At 34.0% G+C, this 15,600-nt stretch overlaps 1 protein-coding gene across 1 annotated transcript in view; it reads right to left on the bottom strand.

The window, feature by feature from the left end:
• Gp210 (nucleoporin 210) overlaps positions 1 to 15,600 on the bottom strand; it is a 134,008-nt gene that overhangs the window by 25,558 nt on the left and 92,850 nt on the right. Inside the window, exons 23-26 of the mRNA XM_081742649.1 lie at positions 13,886 to 14,152; positions 6,289 to 6,464; positions 3,855 to 4,014; positions 1,120 to 1,338 (exon numbers count right to left, since the gene is read on the bottom strand). Coding sequence (XP_081598775.1) covers positions 1,120 to 1,338; positions 3,855 to 4,014; positions 6,289 to 6,464; positions 13,886 to 14,152 — 822 coding nt within the window. The remainder of the gene's footprint in view (positions 1 to 1,119; positions 1,339 to 3,854; positions 4,015 to 6,288; positions 6,465 to 13,885; positions 14,153 to 15,600) is intronic.

Below are 15,600 nucleotides of genomic sequence, written 5' to 3'. Positions count from 1 at the left end.
GGTATTATTCTGGCATTTGCCTCGTGTGAATGAGGAAAACCACGAAAAGCTTCACTCAAGATGGCTGGCCTCAAAATGCTTTTTACACCTTTCCGACTGAGTGTTCCACCGAACCCAGGACCGTAGTATGATTTAAATTACTTGAATTTTTATTTTTTATTTTTTTTTTTAAATACTTGATTTAAGGCAAATTTCGAAATGATTTCTTTGATGTGAAAATTAGGGAAATACCGCTTTTGTTCTTTTACTATTACTTATAGCGAAGGAACATTCTGAAGACCTTAAGCTGACCAGCTTGTGATTTTAACTGGAATGTGTGTGATCAGCACATCACTAATTCCATTACCATTGTTGCTGGTTTTCTAGGCTGGTTTGCTACTTCTTAATTCAAATAGCTCCCCAAATCCCAACTGCCTCATAATGTGAGGTCAATACCGAAAATGGGTGCTCCCTCTCAGAGGGTCGAACACCTCACGCATAGAAAACGCGCACGCTTACCAAAGCATTTGAATGTCAAAATTTCCCCGAACAGTATTATTTAGCGGCATTTTTAGAGCTATTAGCAGTTTCTACACTACTACTTTTGTTTCCTTCTGCTCAACGACAGTGACCAAGTTGGTAGAAGGCTGGCTTCAAATTCGAATGGATTTGAATTACGTGACCGGCCAATCTAACAAAAGTTTTTTCAGCTTTTTTTCTCAATATCACCAGTTATCATGAATTCAGGATAATACCTTCAAATGAATTCCTGGGAGACTTATGTGCGCATTCCTGACACCTATCCATTCTGAGCTTAATAAGATGCCTAAAAGTTACAAATACATACATAAATATCGATAGATAAACTAAAGTTACATCGGACGAGGATAATAAAGTGAATTCAACCTCAAGACGAGAAAAGAGAAACTTTGGGTTTTTTTTATGTAATTTATACAGCAATATTGACTATTTTTAAAACTTGCATTAAATTTGAAAATGGAGGTAAGTTGAATGACGAATCCTATAATCAATAAATGATTTTCAACGATTTTTTTGAACTAATCCGGTACGAATACATATAGAAACGTTCACCATTAATAACATTTTATCATTTATTTACTATTAATAAGGTTTACTTACACTATCCACAGGTAATATATCAAGTTCTGCGTTTGTCGAAATCGTCGATGACAAATAATATTGCACAACGACTGGTCCTGGGTGAGAGAGTAAAGCAATTCCTTTGACAGAATCTATCTTTATAATATTATCCCCACTAATTGCCCACTTCCCAATATGATCTTCGATTGCTTGAAGTGGCATCGAGAAACATACAACGTCTCCAACAACCAATGGAATCTAAAAGTAAAGAGTGATGAAAAATAAAATAAAATGAAATAGTTTGAAAATTAAAATCAATTTTTAAAAATGTATGTGGAACTGAAGAACTGTGGAACGAAAGATCTTACTTTGTATCTGAGAAATTAAAAATTCTAAATGGTTTTGATGTTTGATGACATCTGTTAAAATGACTTCTACTCGCTGTTAAACTATAAACATATGGGCAGAAATCCTTCTGAGAGAAAAAGTAAATGAAACTATCACATCGCAAATTGCAATTAACTTGGTTTCTTGGGAGAAAAAATAATAATAATTTTAAAAAAATACAGCTTTTCACTATTTGAAGGCTGATAACTAGGGCCCGGAAGTTGAGGAAAAATCCTCCTTTTTACGAGTGCCCGAAGACGAGGGTTAACATAATGTATGTTCGCTTTGGGTCATTGTAGGCCAGAAAATTGTGGATTTTATTTGTCCTTTTTTGCCTTTTTCGGAGTTTTTTTTTTTTTTGTTTTGTTTTGTTTATTGGTCTTTTCTTAAGCTTTTCATAGGTCTTAACGTTTTTTTTTTTTTTTTTCACTCCATCTTTCGATAATAAATTTACCGTTAAGTTGAATAACTACCATTTAGTAAAGAAACTTCGAAAGATGACATTCTTCAATAAGTGGACTGATAAGACCAGATCTGCAACAATCACAAGTCAGATAAAGAGGCGTAACAATGTCCTCCAGCAAGGAAGGGGGGTGAGGGTGGGGAAGTTTTCTTATTTTAGTTTGTACTTCAGTTTGTGGAAGGATAGACCATTTGTAATAAACTTATTTGTGCATTATTCTTGTGTGTGCCCAGCTCAGACAATTTAATCCTTTTATTTTAACGGCTGCTATTTCTTCGCGCATAATGTTTCGCACTATTTGTTGTACGTTCTCATAACGTATATATCAGCAGTAAAGCAGACGATAGCAGTCGATGGCCTTGGCCGCCGCCAGCAGCTAATCACAGTCCTACCTGTGCTTACGTCAACCTAATAGATGGGACTCACGTGAGCAGCAGGGACAAAGAAGATGCATGACGTAATCAGTACTTGGTCGCCGGAAGCGAAACAGAAGCAAGGAACAGAAAACGCTGCTCGCAATAGTTCAAGTCAATACCGCCATAATGTGTATCGATCACTAATTTCACTTGTATTGGTAATCCACATATTATAATTTCTTAAAACTGTTTTCCTATTGTCATACAAATGTAAGTAAATTATTATTTGAAAAATAGAGCACTTATTTTATGAATATTTCAGTGCGTCAGTTTGATTAGGTGTCGTTACCTCGTGCGGCTTCAGGGTGTTATGCATGGTGCAATATATTAAATATTGATACGAATCTGCTATTGTTTTATGTTCTTTTTCAGTTCAAATGATGCTGTAGCTTTATTCTATTTACAAGTTTAAGGTTGTTGTTTGAATCTTTGCCTACGTGTTGTTAGCGGTGAAAGAAGCTATTACTCTAGTGATAACTTGTTTCGTCGTTAATGTTCCGGTGAAATATTCGATCAATGACTACCTAATGTAATTCTTACTCTACTTGGATTTCCATCCTAGGGAGTAAACATCACACGTTAACCTACCAGAAGTTTGTATTTCTTGAGCATTATATTCATTAAATATGTAATTCTAATAACCGGTACATTTGGTCTTATTTTTACGTCCTTTTTTTTTTCAGTTTTAAGGTCCTTTTCTATAAAATTTTAGGTTTTTTTATAGATTCTTTTTAGGCAATTTTAGGTCTTCAACTTCCGAGTCCTACTGATAACATATTCTTGCTGTTCATTTAAAAAAAAAAAAAAAAGGTAGGTAATTTTCTTGATAACATTCATTCAGCAGTTTACCTGTTGCAGACGAAATGATGAATTTAAACTAATAAAACCTGTAAAGAGTACAAAGTTAACTTGAGTTTGTCTTGCAAGTCTCCACCAATGTGCTGGTGAACAATAGAGAAGAAATTACCGCAACGAGCGAAGAGTTAGTTTTAATGCGGATGATATTATCTTCAACTAGTGGACTGTTACTTTGCAGAAAATCAACTGCTGTACAGCTGGCTGAAAGTGTAATGAAATAAAGGTTTATCTACTGAACTTGTGTTTTCTCTAAATTGCAAATATTATTATCTCATGTATGGTCCAAATTTAGAGAGGTGTCTTCAGTTCTTATGATCTATCCATATTCGTATGCTTAGTAATGAATAGAAGTAATTGATAAAGATATCAGCGAACATCGAAAAGTTTGATAGTATTTTTAATTACCCGGATACAAGATAAGGTCTTTTGTATCCTATGGGAAATATAAACAATAGAATGCTTTATTAGATGAATTTCTAACGTTCTGAATTATGTTATAAATCAACCATTTGGAATTTTACAGAGAAATAATAATAACGATAATAATATATAAATAAATAAAACTGAACAAGTCTAAAATATACTTTTTTAAGTTTCAAACCTAAACCTGCATGCTCAATGAATGATAAAAACAAAACACAAATACTTACTGCAGATGGAAAAATTACTTCTCCAACTGTTATTTTGATAAAGTCTGCAATATATAAAATTTGTCCATCCCAGACTTTCAACATAGTATTCCCTATGTGAGTCAAATCCGCCAGTAAAGTACTGTTTTCAGGTCCTCGTCCGAACTGTGCTAGATCAAATCTAAAAATTAAAAACAAAATAAGGGTGAGTCTCTCACATTATCTTTTAAATAACGCATACAAGAAACGTTCCGAGCACTAAGGGCGAATTCAACACAAACTTGTTTCCTGAAAATCCCTCTTACCAATGCACTCTGAATGATCGAAATAACCGTAAATTTATTTTGAAACTAAATGTTTTTGAAGGGGAAGACGGATGATAGCCTTTACATATGGCCGCGAGAACTGGTTGCCACAGATCAGTTAGGTACTGTTAAACAAAATATCTCATATTGCATGTAGTAGCCTTTTGTTGAGCGCGCCCTTACCACACGGAGCACCTCATCTGGATGGATAGGTAGCTGAAACAAAGAAATTCAAATAGAGAAAACATACTCACTAACACTAAAAATGATACACTCTACACTTCATCAGATATGGAGAGGAAAAAGTATGGGGACAAGAAAAAAAAAAGTATCAACATGATAGTAGTGAGACCGAAAGTAGAGAACATTTACTGGTGGAAGATAAAACTAACTAGACAATTTAAAATATTAAAAAGTATTAATTATGAATAATAAAATAATAATGAAAACAATCCAGAATGAAGAATTGACAAAAATATGTTGTGGGAAACGGAGCGAATGTAGTATGGTAGGGAAACGGAGTACTCAGACTGTTTACTTCAAGGAAGAGGTTCGTGGATAGAATGGTAATAAATCTTCCCACTTCACTCTGAAGAACATGGAAAAGTCTTGGAAAAAAGATTTTGAGTATACTGGAGAGGAACGTATGATCAAATGTACTTTTTTGAATTCTGGACAGGTAGACGGAGAAATTTGAACGTTGCTACAGCATTGATGACTGTAGATGTGGATCCGATACCAAGATACGAATGTTTAGATTTCTCCTCAACAAATTCGGTTGGTCAGCATTGATACATCTTTGCTAGCGGGATTTCCAATCTGCGAAGGCATCCTGGAAGGCCTGTTCAGGAAGTGCGTTTAAAGCATTTCACAAGCTGCTTCCTTGTCGTCAATTGTTCTGTAATGATGTCCTTTCAGGCTAGCGGGAGACAAGTCGGGACTGTCGCTACCTGGCTAGGGCAGCGTTGCCACGTTAGATTTGGCCAGGTAGCTGGTCACGACGACGGCAATGTGGGCTGGCACGTTGTCATGATGACGTTTCTAATTGCCGCCGATGTCTGGTCTGACACAACGAATTCTTGCTTTCAGCTTCTTGAGGATTTCTATGTAGAATTTAGACTTAACGGTTGTTCCGGGAGGTACAAACTCATCGTGGATGATTCCCTCGATGTCAAAAAACAATGAACATAGTCTTGATCTCTAAATTGCTCATTCTAGCTTTTTGGGGTAAAGAAACGTGAAGGTGTGCCACTTGGCACTTTGTCTCTTCGTTTTGGGGTAGTACTGGAATATTCGTGGCCAAAAAGTGAGGCTGATTTTCACATTTCCAAAATGTCTTGACAAATTTCCACTCGGCAAGATTTTTGGTCGTTCCTTGGGACAAGCTCCGCGCACACTTTCATGTGCAAATCCTTGATCATAATCTCGTGGACGATAGTTTTTTCTTTCTTCTTTTTTTAAACATGTCGGCCATTAAACGAACACACATTCGACGGTCTGTTTACAAAAGTTTTTTTTTCATATAAGTCACATTTTCGTCGTTTAAGGAGGTTGGCGGGCGATCAGCGCAGGCTTTGTCGTCGACCTCTTCACGGCCATCCAAAAACGCCTTGTGCCATCTGTAGACTTCTCATTGTGATAATTATCATCCTCAAAGGCCTGATGAACCACTGGAAAAGTTCCCGCTGCAGACTTGCCGAGTTACAGACCAAACTTGATCACATATTTTTGTTCCAGTGTGCGCTGCACTGTTCCAGTAAGCGCTGCATCGCGACATGTATCATACAAGAGATGAAACAGAAGTTTACGAAATCGCCTTTCACCTCTGAGCGCTCGGAGATAACCAAGTAAGCACTTGTTCGGTAGTTGACTTACACCACTATCGATCCCGACAGATAGAGCGCGCTGCAACGTACAGCTGTTTTACAATAAAACTGATGACATTACTTTCGGGACAGACCGTGTTTTATTATTTATCCGTTCAAAGACAATTTCTACATAGCTGATAAATAAGTGAATAAGTGTATAAAGAAACCAAAACATCAGTAGAAAGAAGATAAAGACAGTGTTGTATGCCTATCTGCTAGCATGTTTGAATGAGGCTCGATCTTTGTTATATTATATATATATATATATATATATATCAGTACCTGTTAGTTCTAAGCTTCAAGTCTGTTCTTGCTGTAATGAACTTCCTCCCAGTGTTATCATGGTAGCTCACAGAAAAGACTGTTTTCAATCCTTTTGGCAATTCCTCAACCACTTCATTTGATCTTGCTTTAATAAGAGGATGAACATGAATCATCATGTAATGGATTGGTTTTACCTAGTACGAAACAATATATACATAATTATTTAAAAAATAAATAATAAGGATACAATCTAATAGTGCAATAAAATATAATTAGTAATTAGCATTCACAGTACTTTCAATAATACTTGCTTTTACAGTTGTACTACAAGTTACTTCTTATAGTTTTTGAAAATCTCTCTCAAAATAACCGGCAAACCATTACAATTACAAAACAGTAATATATTATAGTTTGTTTAACTCTAAAATAATGATCTTTTCTCCACTTTGATTCTAACCAGTAATATGAATTGGCGAAAGTAATACACTTTTGCATCAGATGGCACTAGTTCATTTTTGGAAGTACTAGATAGAGTCATCTGCATCTATGTTATGACTACGTAATTTGATAGTTGGCAGACAGTTTCGTTCTTTTTTTAAATAATAATAACAATATAAAGTTATTTGCTTGAATTTCGGAGACAAAATATGCATTCTCGCCATATTTTTTGGCTTTACTTATGTAAAGTGAAGTGCGTAAGCTTATGAAAAGTTGCGAAAAGTTTACAGAGAAAAGAAAAATCTGCAAGAACGTTAGTGACAATGATGGTTCACCAAGTTTTGTACTGGGTCATTCCATGTCAAATTACCTAGAGCACTGTGCTTCAATGTCTCCGATTCTCTTCAAAACTTTTTCATACATAAATATCAATGAAATTATGCTATTTTTTCCCGATTTTTTGGATGAAAAGGGACCGGGGAGAATTTTTTGAAAAATGTGAATTTTCTTAAATTTCACTTTCCGGCAATCAGCATCATGGAACTAAAATTACTATAATTTCCTCATTTTTAAAGTTATTGGGCTCATCCAGGTGTCAAATGAAAGCTTAATTTTTGCTCTTTCAGTAGATCTTAAATAACCTTACAAAAGGTTACATTGTCAAACATTAATGGGCATATAAAGCAAACTTTAGGGTTTTTACAAATTGTGCCATTGCTCAAAAGTTACAACTATGAAGCTTTCGAAACTTTTTTTGTACATTCATCTTAACACGTACATGGTATGGTTAGAAAATGAAGAGGGTGTTTTCTTTTTTATGTACGGAAATTTACAGTTTTAAGTTTTGTTACAAATTATGTCATTGCACGTAAGTTACATCTATGAAACTTTTTAAAAAGGATCATTTTAGCACATACATGATATGGTTAAAAAATAAAAATGGTACTTTTGGTATTTTTGTAATTATTATTTTTGTACGTCAGAGTGCAATTCACGAATCGCTCTGGGCCTTCTATATTCTACTGCCCAGAAAATGACGACTTTTGTTGGATACCTTTTAAAAATATCATCTGGAAAGTTCCTGTTCCATCTGTTACAAGCCAATCAGCCCGGACTTACGCAACTGAAAGCAAAATTAAAAGAAGACATCAAGCAAAATTAAAGGAAGACATCATATCATCAATGAAAAGAATGAGCTGTGAAATATAGGACACTACATTTTCTATGTAAATCTATGTACTTCTAAGAGGTATTGCTGGTATGTATGTTTATTGTTTTCATCTATGCACGTTAGTCTATTATTTCTTATTTCTGTTGATAAGGTTTGTAATAATCACTCAAGCTCTACATTGCTTGGCCTATATTTTCCATTCACAAAACCGCAAGATTATTACAAAAAAAGGTATCCCTTTTTGTTATTTAATCATACCTAGTAAATGCAAACTAATCCTATAAAAAGTTACAGAAGTTTGATAGTTGAAAGCGATAGTTGGTACAAGTGGGGAAAAAAGTTGAAAGTCATAGTTAAAGTACAAAAATATAATATTATGGTAATACCAAAACTACACCTTACACCAGTTCTATTTTTAATTATACCTAATATTTACTAAGATGATTATTTGAAAACGTTTTAAAGCGTGACAGTTGTCACTTCAGAATAGGGATGGCCAAAATTTTCCGAAATCGGAAATCACTTTCCGGTATTTTTCCGAATTCTAGATTTTTCCGAAATCGGAGTTTTTCCGAATTCCGAATTTTTTCCGATTTTACTTTCCGGAATCCGGAAAGTAAAAATTCCGGAATTGGCCATCACTACTTCAGAGGAAAGGCATAATTTGTTGACAAGAGTAAATCTGTATATTTCTGTACATTTAAAACACAAATAATAATAATAATTGCAAAAATGCCAAAAGCACCCTTTTTATTTTTTAACCATATCATGTATGTGATAAAATGATTCTATAAAAAGAAGCTTCAAAAGTGTCATAGTTGTAACTTATGAGCAATGACACAATTTGTAACAAAACTTAAAACTGTATATTGCCATACAGGTAAACAATAAATAAATAAATAAAATACAAAAATACCAAAAACACCCCTTTAACTTTTTAACCATATCATTTATGTGCTAAGCAGTGCTGGGCAAAATAGGTAAGCAAACCGATTTGAAATACAAAATACAAAATAGTACCACAAAATGTATTTAAAATACAAAATAGTTTTCAGAAGTGTGTTAAAATACAAAATACAAAATAGTATTTCAAATACATTTGGAAAATACAAAATAGGTATCACTAATTTTATATATAGTCTGCAAAATATTTGTATTGACTGTGGTTCATATAATAGTTTAAACATCAAACACAATCATTCTCTTTGCACTAATCAACATCAAACACTTCCATTAGGCCTACATCAAACATGATTCTTTCATTTAAGGTAATGCTTATTCGCTTTCAGCAACAATTGTTTCTCGAATTTTTTGCTTATGCTCTTTCTCTGGGGTCTCATAATGAGGACCCCAAATAAGAAAAGTCACTCAACAACCGCTGAACTTGGCACACATGTATTGAACTTTTTAAATAATTTAAGAACAAAAGAGTACTTCTCCAGTACACACAGTGAAGTATCTGAATCCTAAAGGTACTGGAGACATTGCAACTGAGAAGCATTGGAGGAACGCACAGATATTCTCCTCGTGATCGCTGGTGTCCGATTCGAATAAATAATATTGCTCATCATTAAGACCACTACTTTCTCATTTGATGGTACAGTCTTGCCAGTTGAATGTTCATGGCAAATCTCTTCCATAAATGCATCTTTCACAGATGATCTGCTTTCCTTGGGAACCCATCTAAGTTTAAAAAACGAATGAGAGACAGAAGCAAGGATAACATCATTTACTGATGACTCCAGGGTTAAATATTCATGGAGTCCTTTGTCCATGCCCTTTAACAATGTCTTCACTAGCGGATTACAGTACTTTAATGAACGTAGTTCCAAATTTTCCAGAAATTTCTTCATGCAAATAAGTTCTGGGTTGAGCTCGCCATAAAAGAAAGTCAGACGATTGGAGTCGATCAAGTCCTAGTGAGATGGGCTCCATACAATTTAAGTATTCGTCAGAGCTGTAACCAGATATTTTAGCGCCCGGGGCGAAGTGGAATTCGGCGCCTCCCTTCACTCACGTTACCTACCTTTTCTTTTTCCCTTTTTTATTACATATAAGAAAAACAGCTTTTGTTGTTACACTACGATGAGTTTTTATCAAGCTTCTTGGACAGACCATTGCATCAGTCAAAAGCGATCATTATGTATTCTTTTATAAGACTTGTTTTCAAGAGGCTTATTTTGGACTGTTTGTTAAACTTGACAAAATTACCTTTGGTTGTATACAAATCCACTTGGAGAACAGTTATGGAAATTTACAACTTTCACAATGTATCACACTATCGATAAGAAATGAAATTTCAATACATTAGAAACTATGTGTTTTCAAATGTTCGAAATGAGTGACAGCATTAATTTCCAGTAAGAATTGTAACTTTTTGCAATTTTATTCTGTATGTGACCTCACAAGTAAAATTTTAATTTCGATTCTTTTACGATAAAAAATATTTTGTGAAGTGTAAAGGAAATTCAGCAGAAGGTTTTTTTTTTTTTTTTTTTTTTTTAATTTCTCAATATTGACCGATAGTGGTGAAGAATATGTTTAATGTTTGTATTTAAAATCTGAAATATAGTTTGACTATTTACATAAGTTTGAAATTATAGAAATTACTTATTTTTTATAAATGAAGGTTCTGCATTTAAGATTACTTATTATTAATTTAATTAACACTTAAAATACACTAACAACCCTATCGCAATATATATAATGCGTGTAAGTCAATGTGGTGATCTACAATTTATTTTCTCTCTTTTTTTTCCCTTATTTTTTACGTATATATATTTTTTATATTCATAAACATGTTACGTAATTACACTGTATAATACAGATTTTTGACAAGCAAACTACAACTGTAATACACCCTTCAACACGGAAAAAATCTTCATCACACGTTAATATACACACTTTTTCAGGAACTTTTAAAGAAACAGTAAATAATTTTGGCCAGGTTTTTGGTACAAATATTCCTCTGTGCGTCTTTTCTACGTATAGATGTCACACAACTAGATATGTGCGCACAAAAAAGTATCCTGGCAATAAAAGTAGTTGATGGAGAAATGATTCCAATAAAATCAAATTGGAAGCATTCAGTATGTTAATGAGATAAAAAAAGAAAGAAAAACAAAAAACTACTAGTGATCAGTCTTTGAAAAACACGAAATTCGTTAAGTTCTGACCCTTTAAGCCTCTGTTCTAAAACTGATTGAACTTCGAAACTGTTAATATCCCCCTTGTTTACTTTCATTTTTAATATTTCCGCGCAAACAGTAGCTTGTGTGTGTGCTTTCACTCTTCTCATTTCCATACCTTCATTCCCACCGCTGTGATTAGTCCGATTGGGTAGAAAAACGTGATTGACTAAGCAAACTCATCACAATCAAAACGCCGAATATGTATTTCAGAATTTTATCGTTTCTGACTTTGAAAATGCTCCTGCATACACTGTAAGTCATTATTCGGTACTTTGTAGCGTATATCACATAGTCATTAACAAATTATATATAATAATTTTCTCTAAGTAAGAGTAAAAACTTGTTATCAGTCTTATTGAAGTTTAGGCTGCAAGCGAAGCGAGCAAGAAAATTTTTAACAAGTATTTTTCTGCAAACCGGCAACGATATTGATTTAATAGGGCGCCAATGTTTACTCATTTATGTTACTTTTCCTTTGTTCTTACTCGTTTGGCGCCCTCTTGCTATCAGCGACCTTGGCGATCACCCTGCTCGCCTCCCCGTAGCTACGGCTCTGATATTTGTCGAAAAATTCCAACTCGTTATCTTTAAAAGTGGGTATTCCTAGTGCAAGGCATGCATCATTTAACCTATTTTTTTTTACGTTTTGAAGCTTCATTCAACGATCGAAATAAGAATACCACCTTGTACGACAAGGTACTTTGGAAGACATACTAACATTTTCTAGTATACTGTGTGCAGGTTCTTAAACTGCATAATATTTTATAGCCAAGATCGGACCTATTTTGTATTTTACATATTATGCAAAGTAACAAAATACACTACAAAACCTATTTCAAATATAAAATACAAAATAGTTTTTGAAAAAGTATTTCAAATATAAAATACAAAATGGTACTTTGAATTTTAAATAGGTATCTGAAATACATTCATTTGAAATAGGTCCCAGCACTGGTGCTAAGATAATTCTATTAAAAAAGTTTCAAAAGTTTCATAGTTGTAACTGACGAACAATGACAATTTGTAACAAAACTTAAAACTTATTTCCGTACATGTAAAATACCAAAAAAATAATAATTACAAAAATATCAACAGCACCATTTTTATTTTTTAACCATACCATGTATGTGCTAAGATGATTCTATTAAAAAAGTTTCAAAAGTTTCGTAGTTGTAACTTTTGAGCAACGGCACAATTTGTACAAAAAACTAAAACTAAAACTAAAACTAAAATTTCCTTTATATGCCCATTAATGTTTGACAGTGTCTTTTTGCAACGTTACTTAGGATCTACTGAAAGAGCATAAATTAAGCTTTCATTTGACACCTGGATGAGCCCAATATCTGGATATCCAAAAAATCGGCAAGAATTTATTTAGCATAATTTCATTGGTACTAATGTATGAAAAAATTCTGAAGAGAATCTGAGACATTGAAGCACGGTCATGTTTTAAAATTAGGTGATTTGACATGGAATGACCCTACTGGTGATTTTGCTTTCAACGATGCTTTGCAGTCAAGGAAGCCCATAGGGAATGATGAAGATAAAATAAAGGCATTGATCGTGTCAAACCACGTTTCATGACACGAAAGATTATACAAACATTGAACATCAATCCCTCAAGCGCTAATGATCACCTCAAGAAGCTGGCATATGTACGCAAGCTCGATGTTTCGGTTCCTCATGAACTCATAGTTCATTTAACGGCGTGTATAAACATCTATAATATGCTCAAACGTGAAGAAAATGATAGATAGCGAATGATAACTGAAAATGAGAAGTCGACTGTTTACGACAATATGCTGCGCAAACGGTCTTTGCCCCAACATGATGATTTTTCTTAAACTCCATAGAAAGCAGATACTTATCACAGGAAGATATGCTATCCGAGTGGTGGGATTTTAAAGGCGGCGTGTTTGTCCAGTTCCTACCGAAGAACCAAGCCGTCAACCTCCCACTTCTTTCGCTCTCTTCAAAACCCCTTGCGTGGTATAACGTTCAGATAGGACTGTTAAGTTATAGGACCCCGTGCGTGTTAAATTAACATACTGTTAAGTTTTTTTGACAACAAAGACAGGTCCTTCTAGGAACGAGAACTAATAAGCTCACTAAAAGATGACAGAAGATTATCAAATAAAATGGATACGTCGTAACGTTTCCAACCCAATATCTCAGATTACACTGGTAAGATAAATTAATCTGGGAAGACGAAATGATATATTCACTAACGTTGTTTCTCATAATGAAAAAACACAACCTCTGATGACGACAAGAACTTCCCTAATCTTCCCTTGTTGAAGAGATACTTTATCATTGCATTATCAGCTACATGATTAATTGTATGTGACTGTTCTCATTTTTTGAGACCCTCGCGATCATTTCACAGAAGAGTTCACTATCCTGTGAATATTTTGACTGAGAATTGCTCTGCCTTAAATGTGTACTACATAACCATCGAACTGAGAAAACTTACCGTTTCGCAGGTGGATCAAGTGGTAAAGCATCTTACATTTAACAAAATGCCCGCATTCCAGACTTCATTCCAGATTTAATTTTAAATTTACAAACATATTAAACGTTCCATCTAACCTAACAAAATACGTTTAATGCTCTTAAAATGGTAATATTCCTATCAAACCTAATAAATTCCTGGGAAGGAGAAAGGAGTTCTACGATTGTGCTCTGAACAATTGATTTCAATGCTCAATGTTGGCCATATGTATCGGGACATGGTTCAAACCCACGACTCCTACGTTGTGTACTCATTGCTTAGTGCCCCAGACAAAAACAAACTGCTGAACAAGTATTTACTTACCTCTATCGTGACGCTAATTGTTTGTTTTACGCCAAAATCTTCATATACAGTTATCATGACTACCGCCAGACCCAATGTACTGGATGACTTCACTAACCCAGATTGATCTACTGTGATAATAGAATTGCCATTTGTGCCTACAACATTATAAACTACATGCCCTGCACCATTTCTGTTGGTATGAAGTTGTAGCTCTGTGTTGGGGGTCATCAATATTGTCTGACTATCTTCAATATAGGGTTGTATCAATCGCAACTCTTCAAACACCTGAAACAATATAATAATTATAAGCTTACTCAATAATTACAATCCTACCTTATGTAATTCTGCAAGACTAATTTTTATAGAGTTGGGTTTTAATTTAATAAGTTTTTTTTTCTAATTACAACGCATTACGTAATCCGTAATAATTACTACAAAGCTCGAAACTGCTAAAACATTAAAACTATAAGTGATAACTAAATAAATAAATACATAATAGAACAATATTATTCAATTTAGAAATGATTATACTCCATGCTTTTAAAAAGGAAAAGTTAATCCGGAAAATGATCTTTCAGAGGAAAGAAACAAATTAAAAGGAAGAAAAAAATGTTTGTTCACTATACGTTCACTTTATTAACTTACACATTACTAAGTTATACTATAAAAAATCATATTAGCATTTTAATGTAAAATAATATATATATACTCATACACGTAAAAATTTACATGACAAACGATGTTTCATATGGTGCTGTGCATGACATTCTTCTCTTGCTAATTTTAACTTAAGAATGTATTCTGAGGAACTGGTTTATTCACTTCTTTGAAGAAACTCCACTTTTATCTACTCTTTATCAAATCTCAAACACTTCTTCATATCTAAACCTCATAGTATTGTCGGTGCGTCCAAATGTCCCCCAGCCGGCTGCCTTTGTATTGAAGTAAGGTATCTTCTGATGATCGCTACTCTTCTAACAAACTATAAACGGAACGCGTGGTGTTTTGTGCAGCGTTTTTGCCATCACTTGGACATTTTACTATTGATTTCTGGATTATATATGTGAAGAGCAGATATTGTAGCCACTTTGTCTAGCAAAACCAATTGCGGGATACTAGACCTGTAAAGCAAGGATGGTATGGCCTTTTCGTGACCTTTTCTTTACCAAACCATAAAATTTCGTAACATTCTCAAGAACGAATTTGGTGCGAATTAGGCTGAATTTTCATGTATGTGATAGAAGCTGGCTTTGTTTGCTATTTGGAAGCGTCTAAAGCTGATCATAAGACATTTCTGGTGGCGAATTTTGACGTTATATATATATATATATACCTGTCTGTACTAATTTATATTTGTACAGATAAAAACAATCGTGTCCCAAAAGTTAAATTTCGTGACTTTTTCGTGACCAATAGACACCCTGTAAGTAGTTTCGCCAAGACTAATTTCCGCATTTCACTGTATTGTTCTTTATCAAAAACTCCACTACCTACTTCACAAAAAAATAATAGATGCAGAACCTTTGCGAAGTGTAGTTGGCACCGCAACATCAAAATGAATCAAGGGAGCATCGATTAAATCCGTAGTACATTTTTCAATGTCGGCTATGAAATGAACTTATTGAATGTTAAATATACAATACAGATGTAAATAGATAGCCAAAGATAGTATCTTGACTTCAAATAACAATCACGTACTAAAATAATATAATTGTTACGTTATTTAAATCTGC

The sequence above is a fragment of the Thermobia domestica genome, chromosome 16 (genome assembly GCF_964235325.1).
Source record: "Thermobia domestica chromosome 16, izTheDome1.hap1.1, whole genome shotgun sequence".
NCBI classification, from domain to species: domain Eukaryota; kingdom Metazoa; phylum Arthropoda; class Insecta; order Zygentoma; family Lepismatidae; genus Thermobia; species Thermobia domestica.
Note: the sequence above shows the minus strand (reverse complement) of the source record. Positions and strands in the feature narration are given on the sequence as shown.